General features: G+C 40.9%; 1 protein-coding gene across 1 annotated transcript in view; it reads left to right on the plus strand.

The window, feature by feature from the left end:
• Positions 1-13,224, plus strand: part of LOC132834281 (dynein axonemal heavy chain 8-like) — a 1,170,382-nt gene that overhangs the window by 626,810 nt on the left and 530,348 nt on the right. Inside the window, exons 33-34 of the mRNA XM_060853001.1 lie at positions 3,221-3,358; positions 8,491-8,731. Of these exons, the coding sequence (XP_060708984.1) occupies positions 3,221-3,358; positions 8,491-8,731 (379 nt within the window). The remainder of the gene's footprint in view (positions 1-3,220; positions 3,359-8,490; positions 8,732-13,224) is intronic.

Raw genomic sequence — 13,224 nt, forward strand, 5'->3', positions numbered from 1 at the left:
TCTATCCTCTGACATGAAACATGTAACCTTCTTGTGTCATTTTTAATCTTTGTGTAAAGCAATCTGTACATGGGGATTGTTGAAAATAACTTTAGAACAGCATCATTAAGTCAGGGATAGTCTGTCAGATTTGGAGAGGATAAGTTATCCGGTTTTCTATTTTCTGTTCTTTGTGTTTCATTCTGTAATTCTGTGAATAAATTCTGTTTGTTTAATACTTGGCAGTCGGACCAGCTAATACACTAATCACTTCGGTAATACACTTATCAAAAACAAATAAAAAAGTTGCGGTCTGGCTGTCTACTTAAAAATGTTTTGAGGAGTAGGCCCTGATCCATAACACCCAGACTACACTTAATTTCCAAGGAACAGGAAATTCGACGTTTTGGGCACAAGCCCTTCTTCCTGAAGCAGGTCAGCAGGTCAGGCAGCATCCAAGGAACAGGAAATTCGACGTTTCGGGCACAAGCCCTTCTTCCTGAAGAAGGGCTTATGCCCGAAACGTCGAATTTCCTGTTCCTTGGATGCTGCCTGACCTGCTGCACTTTTCCAGCAACACATTTTCAGCTCTGATCTCCAGCATCTGCAGACCTCACTTTCTCCTCCTACACTTAATTTCCCCAAAGTCGAGGAGACCACATTTCAGGTGAAGCAGCACTTTACCTGCACTTCACACAATTTTGTGGGTGGCACAGTGGCACCGTGGTTAGCACTGCTGCCTCACAGCGCCAGAGACCCGGGTTCAATTCCCGCCTCAGGCGACTGACTGTGTGGAGTTTGCACATTCTCCCCGTGTCTGCGTGGGTTTCCTCCGGGTGCTCCGGTTTCCTCCCACAATCCAAAAGATGTGCAGGTCAGGTGAATTGGCCATGCTAAATTGCCCCTAGTGTTAGGTAAGGGACAAATGTAGGGGTATGGGTGGGTTTCGCTTCAGCGGGTCGGTAAGTACACTGTAAGTAATCTAATCTAATCTAATAGTCTACTGCATTCACTGCTCATAATGTGGTCACCTCTGTATTGGAAATGACCACATTTCCTGTTGTCTGCTCCTTTAATACATCACCCTGTTCCCTGCTCAACATCCCTGTCCCAGGCTTGCTGCAGTGCTCCAGCAAAGCAGAGTGCAAGCTGGAAGATCAAGACTTCATTTCTTGCTTGGCGATCCTACAACCCTTCAGACTCAATACTGAGTTCAGTACTAATGTTAGGGTCTGAACTCCCCTGTGTCCTAACTTCCTATCACACATACCAGGCCTTGTTATCACATAGTCTGCCATTACACACTGCCTATTGTTAGCTAACAGTCTCCATTAACAGCTCTTTGTCCTCTTAACTAGATCGTTATCAACTCCTTTATCTGTCCAATTGTGCATCGTTCTCTTTGGGCTCTATCTCTACCCATCATTTATTCCTTGCCCCCTTTCCCCACCCTATCTTCTCTGTATAAACCAACATTTTCCTTGCTATTGTCAGTTCTGAGGAAGGGTCATCAGACCTAAAACGTTGACTTGGATTTCTCTTCACAGATGCTGCCAGACCTACTGAGCTTTTACAGCAACTTCTGCTTTCATTTCTGATTTTATCCTCACCTGATCAAAAGATATGCAGTTATACCAGCCATGCTATTTTTGCTTTGTCTGAAAATTTGGCTGAAGTACATTTGTTTCCTTCCTCAAAGTCATTCATAAATATTGTAAAAAGTTGCAGTCCCAGCACTAATCCGTGTGGAACCCACTGTTTATAGTTGACAACCTAAAACAAAATGCCTTGTCTCCATCTGCTTTTTCCTGCCCATTAGCCAATTCATACCAATATACTACATCCAACACAATGCACTTTTACCTTAGGACTCAATCTTTAGTGAGGTGTCTTGTTTGTATACCTTCTGGAAATGCAAATATAACACATCTACTGGTTCCCCTCTATTCATTCTGGTTGAGACTTCCTTGAAAATCTCTCATATATTAGTCAGACACCATCTGCCTTTCAGAATGCCATTATGACTCTGCTTGATTAGATTATGATTTTACAAATGTTCTGCTATGACTTTCTTAATAATTTATTTTTCCCCAATATTAGATGTTAGGTTAATCAGCCTATGGTTACCATATATATTACCCAATATATATGGTAAACATTTGTAGTCCCAACACCGATCCCTGTGGAACCCACTGGTTACAAGTTGCCAACCTGAAAATGAATCCCTAATCTCCACTTGCTGTTTCATGCCCATAAGCTAATTCTCTGTCCATTCTAATATACTACCTCCAACACCATAAGTCTTGTGACAAGCTTTATGATGTACCTTATTGGATACCTTCCAGAGGTTCCAATACAATGTAAGTACTGGTTTCCCTCGATCTATTCTGGTTGAGGCTTCCTTAAAAAACTTTAAGAAATTAGTCAGGCATGATTTATCTTTCATGTGAAGTCATGATGACTCCAAATGATTAGGTTTAGATTTTACAAATGGGCTGCTATTAATTCCTTAATACTTGATTCCATCTTAAAGCTGATTGCCCCATATACACATGAAATAATCAATCACAACCTGATTTCCTGAACCCTTTTTCAACTGATCAAGTTATCTGATAACAACGGTGTACATCCCACTCCTAGCTAATAGCTGCAGTGTGAGCTTGCTCAACGGAGGAAGGTGAACCAATTCTTCACTGTTCTTCAAGGGGTCAGAATTACAGTCTCTTGTGTCAAGTTCAATTCCATAACCGATAAAGAAATTCACATGTTGTCAAATTAAGCCTATTTGCTCTAAAATTTAAAAAGTTAAGAGGTGACATTCTGAGGTCTTCAAGCTATTAACAGGAAATAACAGGGTAGATAAAGCTAAACTACTTTCACTGATTGAGGATTCTAGAACTAGGGGGATGGTATAAAAGTAAGGCCAAGACATTCAGGAGAGATGTTTGAAAACACTTTTACACACAAGTAATGGTAGATGTTTGAAACTGTCTTCCACAAATGGCAATGATTCTTAAATCAATTGTTAATTTAAATCTAGGAGAGATGAATATTTGTTAAGAAAGCATATAAATTAATGTGGGCCAAAGACAGTTATATGGAGTTAAACCACAGATTAGCCATGATCTCATTGAGTAGTGGAACAGGGTCAAGGAGCTGAAAGGCCTCCTCCTGTTCTTTTGCTCCTATATGTTCCCTTATTTTAATATTAATGGTGTTGATGTTTTTGTTTTCTCTCCAGGAAAGAGCTGAGTCTATTGCAGAAATTGTATAGTCTGTATGATGCTGTGATGAATAATATTAATGGTTATTATGATGTGTTGTGGACTGAGCTGGACATTGAGAAAATTAACGCTGAACTGCTGGACTTTCAAAACAGGTAACTGAATTATATCCAACACATATAGCTATTTCTTACAGTACATATTTAATATCACTTTCAGTTCAAGAATACCTTATCAAGAATGGCCCAATGATACATCCTATAACATTTCTGACTTGCTAACATATTTCTGAAGACTTAACAATATGTCATGCAATATGACTAACTCATAATGCTTAATTACTTAAGACTTTAAAATGTAAAACAGCCCACTGTTTGAATATCTCAGTATTCGCAAAATTGTGGCATTTTGATAGAGAAATAGTATAGCTTGATAATCAAAGCAAAAATGCAAAAGACTAGAAAGATAAAGTACTTAAATAAAGAGTATTTTTGTGAAGTTTCTGCAAAATCAACCACTATAAGGAGCACCAAGTAACTGACACAAAAATATTTTGTGTACAGTACAGGCAGATAGTAACATACAAGGTCACAAAGATCAGAGGGTGATTCAACAGCGCAAGGAATACAAAGTCACAGCTGCAAAGAAGTGCACAAAATGCAAGATTAACATGAGATTTGAAATTTGAGAGGTCCATTCAGAAGTCTAATAACAGCAGGAAGAAGATGTCCTTGAACCTGTTTATACATGTGTTGAAGGTTTCGTATCTTTTGCCTGAAGGAAGAGTTTGGAAGAAATTATAACCAGGGTTGATTAGATCATTGATTAACATTGCTGCCTTCCCATGGCAATGGGAAATGTAGAAGGATTCAGTGAATGGAAGGTTGACTTGCATGATGGTCTGGACTGTGTTCACAACTTCCTGTCGTTTCTTACAGTCCTGCGAAGAGCAGTTGCTATACCAAACTGTGATGCATCCAGAAAGAATACTTTCTATGATGCAGCTGTAACAGTTGGAAAAATGTGGGGTTATCCACATCAGTTGCCAGAACAGGAAAGCAGAATATTATCTGAATGGTGGCAGTTTAGGAAAAGGTGAGGTGCAACGAGATTTGGGGATCATGGTAGAACAGTTGCTGAAGGTTGGCTTGCAGGTGCAGCAGGCAATGAGGACGGCTAATGGCATGCTGTCCTTCAAAGTGAGAGCAGTTGAGTATAGAAGTCAGGGTGTCTTGCTGCAGTGTACAGGGCCTTGGTAAGGCCACGCCCTTAAATACTGTGTGCAGTTTTGGTCTCCTAATCTGAGGAAGGACATTCTTGCTATTGAGTGAATTTCAGTGATTCACCAGACTGATTCCAGGATGGCAGGACTGACATATGAAGAAAGATTGGATTGATTGGGCTTGTACTCGCTTTACTTTAAAAGAATGAGAGGAAACTTATAGAAACATATAAAATCCTGATGGGATTGATAAGGAAAGATATGCTAGATAAGGAAAGAATGATCCCAATATTTGGAAAGTCCAGAACTAGGGTCACAGTCTAAGAATAAGAGGTAAGCCATTCAGGACTGAGATGAAGAAGAATTCTGAGAGCATTATGAATCTGTGGAATTCTGTCTGACAGAAAGCTATTGGGACCAGTTCATTAAAACAATTCAAGAGGGACCTGGATATTGTCCTTGTGGCTAAAGGGATCAAGGGGTATGGAGGGAAAGTGGGAATGGGACACTGGAATTGCATGATCAGCCGTGATCATATTGAAGGGTCGTTCAGGCTCATAGGGCTGAATGGCCTACTCCTGCACTTATTTTCTAAATTGCTGTGCTCCTCATGGACATGCTATATTTCCTCAGCCTCCTGAGGAAGAAGAGGCATTGATGTGACTTCCTCACTATCGCATCAATGTAGGTAGTCCAGGACACTGCACCTCACCAACACCACCACCCCCCCCCCCCCCACCCCATTATAGGAACTTGACAATGCACTTGAACATAGGCCTTTCCTTGGGGTGGTGAATTATTATAGAACAGGCATACATAACGTGGCACCCTTTTATCTGCTACTGAAAAAGGGCCAGCCATGGAAATGGTTTCATAGCCAAGATAGAGCCTTTAGGGATGTGAAAAAGCAACTATCGGTGTCTAAGATTTTAGCACATGCCAGATGTGGTGCTGACATGCGATGGCTCCCCATATAGTACAGGAGATGTATTGGTTCAGAATGCCCGATAGCATGTGCTTCCCAAACTTTGGCTGAATGCATACAATTACAGCTGAAAATGTGTTGCTGGTTAAAGTGCAGCAGGTCAGGCAGCATCCAAGGAACAGGAAATTCGACGTTTCGGGCATAAGCCCTTCATCAGGAATGTGGAAAGTGTGTCCAGCAGGCTAAGATAAAAGGTAGGGAAGGAGGGACTTGGGGGAGGGGAGATGGAGATGTGATAGGTGGAAGGAGGTCAAGGTGAGGGTGATAGGCCGGAGTGGGGTGGGGGCGGAGAGGTCAGGAAGAAGATTGCAGGTTAGGAGGGCGGTGCTGAGTTCGAGGGAATCGACTGAGACAAGGTGGGGGGAGGGGAAATGAGGAAACTGGAGAAATCTGAACTCAGACTGAGAAGGGGAGCAATATAGTGATTAGAACAAGGTCAGCCAGAATCTAATTTCCCTGACTGGGCTGTTAACCTGGTCCAATCAAGGAGAAAGTGAGGACTGCAGATGCTGGAAATCAGAATTGAGAGTGTGGTGCTGAAAAAGCACAGCAGGTCAAATAGCATCTCAGGAACAGGAGAATCAACGTTTTGGGCATAAGCACTTCCAGATTGCACTTCCTCCCGAGGAATGGCAATCTGGAAGTGCTTATGCCCAAAACGTTGATTCTCCTGTTCCTCAGATGCTATTTGACCTGCTGTGCTTTTTCAGCACCACATTCTCCAATCAAGGAGCCTTGGCTGACAGATATAAACAGGATTCTGGATTAGTGGTGCTGGAAGAGCACAGCAGTTCAGGCAGCATCCAATAATCAGCGAAATCGACATTTCGGGCAAAGGCCCTTCAGGAGTGTCAGGAGTTCTGTTCACTCTGAGAGCTGGCTTAGAGCTACCTGGGTCAGTGTTATGTACTCTGCACGTCTAAATAAATGGAGACTTGGTGACAGGACACGGGCCTTCATGGAGTTATTTCATTGACCATTAGTCATAGGTCCACAGAGTCATAAGGATATATAGCACCGAAACAGATCCTTTGGTCCAACTCGTCCATGCTGACCAGACATTCAAAATGAATCTAGTCCTATTTGCCAGCATTTGGCTCATGTCCCTCTCAGCATTTCCTATTAAAATACCCATGCCTTTTAAATGTTGTAACTGTACTAGCCTCTACCACTTCTGCTGGCAGCTCATTCCATAAATGCACCACCCTCTTTGTGAAAAAGTTGCTCCTTTGTCCCCTTTTAAATCTTTTCCCTCTCACTTTAAACCTAAGCCTTCCCCAACCTGGGGGAAATACCTTGTGTATTTACCCTACCCATGCCCCTCATGATTTTATAATTCTCTATAAGGTGACTCCTCGGTCTCCAATGCTTCAGGGAAAGCAGCCCAGCCTATTCAGCCTCTCTCTATATCTCAAACCCTCCAACTCTGTCAACATGGTTGTGCATCTTTTCTGAATCCTTTCAAGTTCACAACATCTTTCCCATAAGTGGGAGACCAGAATTGCATGCAATATTCCAACAGTGGCCTAATCAATGTCCTGTACAGCCATGATATGACCTCCCAACTCCTATCCTCAAAGCTGTGACCAATAAAAGCAAGCATACCAAAGTATTCCAAAAGGAGGGGTGCTAGGTCCATGGTTGTCTGTATTTCCAATAAATGATTTTGATGAGAATGTAGGATGCACAGTGTGATGATGCTGTCACTTTAAAAAGGTTATTTAGTCCTGGATTTTTTTTTTGATGAGAGATTGTAAAGGCAGAGGTGGCCAAAGTCAACAATCAGAGAAGGCCTTTAGGATTTTTTTTAAAACAGCTGGAACAATGGAAGTGGGGTGGGCAGTTCTCACAGATCAACTTTTCTAGTGTTTTTTGTAGTTGTAGTTGTCAGAAGCTGTTTGGATACCAAAAGAATTGGAATTTCAGTAAAATGATTCCTAGCTGGTACCTTCTCTGAAATCTCACTTGATGTTGTTTCCTCCTGGATTGGAGAATTACCTATAAGAATCTGTGTCTGAATTTACCTTTTTACCATGGGGTGTGTTTGTGGGACGTTACTATATTGAAACATTTAATTAGTAATGGGTACTGTATCTATTATTCAGTTAAATTTTCCATAGTTAAGAAACTCTAAATTCTTTTTTCTTTCATTTGATTTTCATGACAGTGTTTAAATAAATTGTGGTCTGCTTAACATCGAATAGTTTGGCCAGTTGCATCACATCTGGAATATACACATCATATCTACCTTCAAGTTAAGAAAAAGTTAGGGTCCAGGCTACCTTCTTAAAATGTTGTGAGGGGGTCTGTTCTGGTCCATAACAATGGTTAGTAAGTTTATTGATCATGCTAAAATTGGTGGTATAGTAGACAGTGAAGAAGGTACGAGTAAAAAATGAGGTCTGCAGATGCTGGAGATCACAGCTGAAAATGTGTTGCTGGTTAAAGCACAGCAGGTCAGGCAGCATCTCAGGAATAGGGAATTCGACGTTTGATGAAGGGCTTATGCTCGAAACGTCGAATTCCCTATTCCTGAGATGCTGCCTGACCTGCTGTGCTTTAACCAGCAACACATTTTCAGCAGTGAAGAAGGTCCCTCAGGTTACAAAAGGACTTCGATCCATTGGGGCCAATGAGCGTCACAGATAGAATTTAATTTGGATAAATGCAAGGTGTTGCATTTTGGTAAGACAAATTTGGGTAGGATTTTACTGTTAATGGAAGGGCTTTGGTGAGTATTGTCAAACGGAGACTTAGGGGTTCAGGTACATAGTTATTTGAAAGTTGCATCGTAGGTAGACGGGATGGCAAAGAAGGCATTTGGCAAGCTTGTCTTCATTGCTCACACCATTAACTATCAAGCTATAACATCATGTTGTGGTTGTATAGGACATTGGTGAGACCACTTTTGGAGTACTGTGTGCAGTTCTGGTAGCCCTGCTATAGGAAAGATATTATTGAATTGCAGAAGGGGCACAAAACGTTCCAGTGTTTGATGCTGATGGTACCAATGTTATATTGGCTTACTTTTGTGAATTAATCTGGTATTCACTGAACTGTTCTTTAATCTGAATTTCTAGGTGTCGTAGGTTGCCCAAAGGCTTGAAGGAATGGCAAGCATTTTTGGATCTGAAGAAGAAAATCGATGACTTCAGTGAATCATGTCCACTCTTGGAAATGATGTCGAATAAGTCAATGCAGCTAAGACACTGGAACCGGATTTCTGCAGTAACAGGGCACAAATTTAATGTGACATCAGAAACATTCTCTCTGAAAAATGTCATGGATGCTCCACTGCTTCAATTTAAAGATGATATTGAGGTATATTTAATCATTAGTACGTTTTACTCAGAAATCACAGGAACAGAAATTGGCTTTGTTGGCTAAAATGGGCAAGAGCAAATCAGAGAATAGTTCTACATTCCATCTAGATTTCCATAACATTGACTTTTGTCAAGGTTTAATTTCAAAATTCCACCCTTTTTCCCCTTCCTACAGCAATACTTCAGCCACATTCTTTCTACTTTGCATAGGTTGGAATTATTATGAGTTTGTATGCCTTCTAGCCATATACTGGATGACCTATTTCAAAGATACCCTGCACCTGCTTCTCCGTACACACAAACATATGAACAAGGAACAAGAAGAGGCCACTTGGCCCTTTAAGCCTGCTCTGTCATTTGTAAGATCATGGTTAATCTGTCTTCAATCTCAATTCTACATTCCTTCATATCTTCTAATAACCTTTTATTCCCTGGTAATCAAAAATCTATCTACTACTGCTTTAAAAATTTTTAAATATTCTGTTTCCAGTGTCTTTTGAAGAAGAGCATTCCAAAATCTCAAATTTTCAAGACTCAAGGCAAAAAATGTTCATTCTGGAAAGAGGAGTTCTAGATTCTTCCACATTCTTTTTAAATCCACCTGGTCAAGTCCCCTCAGGACCTTATCTGTTTTAATTAAATCACATCTGAATCTTCTAAACTTCAAAGCATACAGACCTAGCCTGTCTAACCTTTCCCCATAATGCAGTGCTGAAAATGTGTTGCTGGTTAAAGCACAGCAGGTTAGGCAGCATCCAAGGAACAGGAAATTCGACGTTTCAGGCCAGAGCCCTTCATCAGGAATCTGGCCCGAAACGTCGAATTTCCTGTTCCTTGGATGCTGCCTGACCTGCTGTGCTTTAACCAGCAACACATTTTCAGCTGTGATCTCCAGCATCTGCAGACCTCACTTTTTATCATAAGGCAGTGCACTCATTTCAAGTATTAATCTTTTAATCTAATAGAACTTCGCTGAACTGCTTCCAACATATTAATGCCCTTCTTTAAGTACAATGACTATAGTACACAGTATACCAGATGCAGACTTACCAATAGCCTGCATTACTGAAGCATAACCTTCCTACTCTTGCATTCAATTCCCCTCATAATCAAATATAGCATTTAATTAGAAATGAACAGAATAGATTAGCTTTGTTGTCACATATACTCAATGAGTTTAGTAAAACCTTTCAACGTTGCCAATTACAGGCTGGCTTCAATAGAAAAATAACCAGACAGCTTCTTTACTTACAAGATTTTAGACAATACAGAAATATATTATCCAGCATTACAGAATAAAAGTTCAGTGCAGGAGATCATGCTGACATCTAGCTTCCAGTCCGCGACATGCCACGTCGGGAGGCTGGTGTGCCAGGCTGGGAGGTCACCACGCCGGGAGGCCCATATGGGCGGAGTCCACTGTGCTAGGCCAGGCAGTCACCACACCAGGAGGTCGCTACATCAAAGCTGGGAGACTGCTGTGTCAGGCCACAAATTGTCAGCAGAGGCCAGGAATCATCGCTTGGTGGATGCCAGGAATTGTCGCTGGAGGCTGTGAGTCATTACATGTTGAAAGCCAGAAGACGTTGTTATGGACCAGACCCCTGCAAACCTTTTCAAGGAAGTAGCCCAGATCCTAACTTTGCCAGTTGTTTTAAACAGATGTATTGCGGATATTCGAGAGGGGATGCAGCTGGTCAAACCACTTAGGTTTAAACAAAACAGAATTTATTTACAAGATTACCAAATGAAACACAAACAATAGAGAATAGAATACAGAAGAACTTAACCCTATCCAAAAACCCAATAGATTCCTAACTTAATGATATTGTTCCAATTACTTGCAACAATCCCCATAAATACCCCTTGGCACAAAAGGTAAAATCAAGCACAAGGTCTTACAGAAGAGAGAGAGAGAGAGAGATGGCAGAATGGAACACCTTCTTCCATGTAGCTGTTTCTTGGATCAGCAGTGTCATAACTACCTGAATGCTTTCAGTGAACAGCTAGACTGCCAAAAACCAAATCAAATCTGAGAAAAGCTGAGGCACTCCCCTTATATTGTACATTTTAAAAAAAAACTTAAAAGCCTTTTCCTGAGGCTATAATCAAATTGACCCTAAAACCCACTCAAAACCAGACTTTTCAGAACTGTTGCTTTTATGACCTCTCTGAAAAAAAGGACAGCATAACTTGTTAGAGGGGCAGCATTATCACACCTTTCCCCTTTAAAAAAACCATTAATATCCAAAGATGGTTTCATTTTAAAACCACATAATCTTACATTGTTAGTACACTACAATATCTAAATACATTACATTGGCAATAATCATGCAAACATGCACTACAACGTTTCGTTTCAGTCTGTTTTAGTCACACCACTGAACACCTCCATTTCTCATTCAAGTCTTGACAGTACGTTTTCTCATCCTGCCACATGCATAATTTTTAAATTGAATAGTTGGAGCAACAAGCTCCATCTAAACAGTCTGACATTTGTATCTTACAAATTGTTGCTTATATGACCTCCACAAACTTCAATGGGTTATGATCAGTGTATATGATTATCTTAGATATGTTACTGGTAACATCGGTTAAAAATTAGACAACACTAGATTATAGTCCAACAGGTTTATTTTGAAGCACTAGCTTTCAGAGCGCTGCTCCTTCATCGGGTAGTTGTGGAGCAGGACCATATGACACACAATTCAAAGTAAAATATTACAGTATTATGCAACTCAAATAGTATATTGAACAAATATAGATTGTTGGTAAGTCTTTTCTCTTTTAGAATAGGTTGCAGGTTTCGGTTCATTAGTATTTATATCCCAGAACTCCTTTGAAGTCACATTCTCGAGATAACGTAAGGATTTAGAAAAAACGGTGATATCTCAGTTCAGACAATGCATTAAAGATGTGAAGTTAGAGTCTATCTGTATCCCAGTCTTGGGTCAGACTGGTTTTGTTTCCAAAGTGGGATTTACAAAATGTTGCATGGATTGACTGCCTGCATTGACTGCCTGCAGATTGTGCAGTTTTTGATCAAAATAGAACATATCTGCAAATATAATTCTGCAAATACAAATTCACCCCATAGACCTATATGTGTGCATGTGCATGAGAGAGAGGGAGAGAGAGTGAGTGTGAGTGCACATGAGAGAGCATGTATATGCGTGTGTACAAGCTTGGTAAAGTGTGTGCGAGTATTATGGAGCATAAGCCTGTGAAAGGGTGTGTGTGTGTGTGTGGGTGTGGGGGGTGTATGTGTCTGTATATGTGAAAGAGAATGTGTATGAGAAATTGTCTGCGTGAGTGTGTCAGTATGTAAGAGTGCGTGTGTGTGCGTCTGTGTGTGTGTATATATAAAATGTAGTGGGGTCACCTGTACAATGACATGAACCCGAGGTTCCAGTTGAGGCCATCCTCATGGGTACCGAACTTGGCTTGTTCAATATATCATTTCAGTTGCATGACACTGTAATATTTTGCAATGAATTATTTGTTTTAAGGCCCTGATCCACAACTACCTGATGAAGGAGCAGTACTCCAAAAGCTGTTCATTCCAAATAAACCTTTTGGACTATAACCTGGTGTTGTGTGATCTTTAACCTTGTCCACCCCAGCCTAACACCGGCTCCTCCACATCTCTGGTAATATAAACATTGAAATGTTGTAACACCACCACCAAGCTCAAAGTTTCTTTCTCAGCTGTTGAATATTTTTGCTGATAAATGCTCAATTTCCTGGAGAAATACCCAATAGGTCTTTTTTCCTTCTCATCGTCTTCCTGCAAGAGCATAGCACTGACACCCACATCACTTGCATCAATAACCACCTTGAATGGCTTCGCGTAATTATGGGTAAAAAGTGAGGTCTGCAGATGCTGGAGATCACAGTTGAAAATGTGTTGCTGGTTAAAGCACAGCAGGTTAGGCAGCATCCAAGGAACAGGAAATTCAACGTTTCGGGCATAAGCCCTTCATCAGGAAATTATGTCTGAGTAATAGTGCGGCTGTGGTTAAAACAGCTTTCAGGCTGTCAAATGTCTTCTGACAGCCCACTGCCCACTGAAACTTTTTGCCTTTCTTTAGTAGTAAACATGTGGAGCAGCCACACTGATAAAATCTAGCATAAATTTCCGATAAAATACACTCAATTCCAGGAATTGTAGTTTTGCTCTTTGTATCAATGGTATGACAAACTCTTCAGTTGCCTTTGTTTTTGCATTCCTTGGGGGCCACTTGTCCATGTCCAATAATACGGCCCAGAAAGGTTACTCAGGCTTTGGCAAATGCACTGTTAGCTAGGCACCTAGCCTGCCTCCCGAAATTGTTCAAACAAGTCTGATAAATGTTGCACATGCTCCTTCCATGGGTGACTAAAAATCACCAGGTCAACAATATATATGGCACAGTTGGGAAATCCGGCAATGTCTTTATTGGTTAGTCTCTGAAATGTAGCTGGCGCATTGTCATACCAAATGGCATGACT

This window comes from Hemiscyllium ocellatum, chromosome 3, assembly GCF_020745735.1.
Source record: "Hemiscyllium ocellatum isolate sHemOce1 chromosome 3, sHemOce1.pat.X.cur, whole genome shotgun sequence".
Taxonomy (NCBI): Eukaryota; Metazoa; Chordata; class Chondrichthyes; order Orectolobiformes; family Hemiscylliidae; genus Hemiscyllium; species Hemiscyllium ocellatum.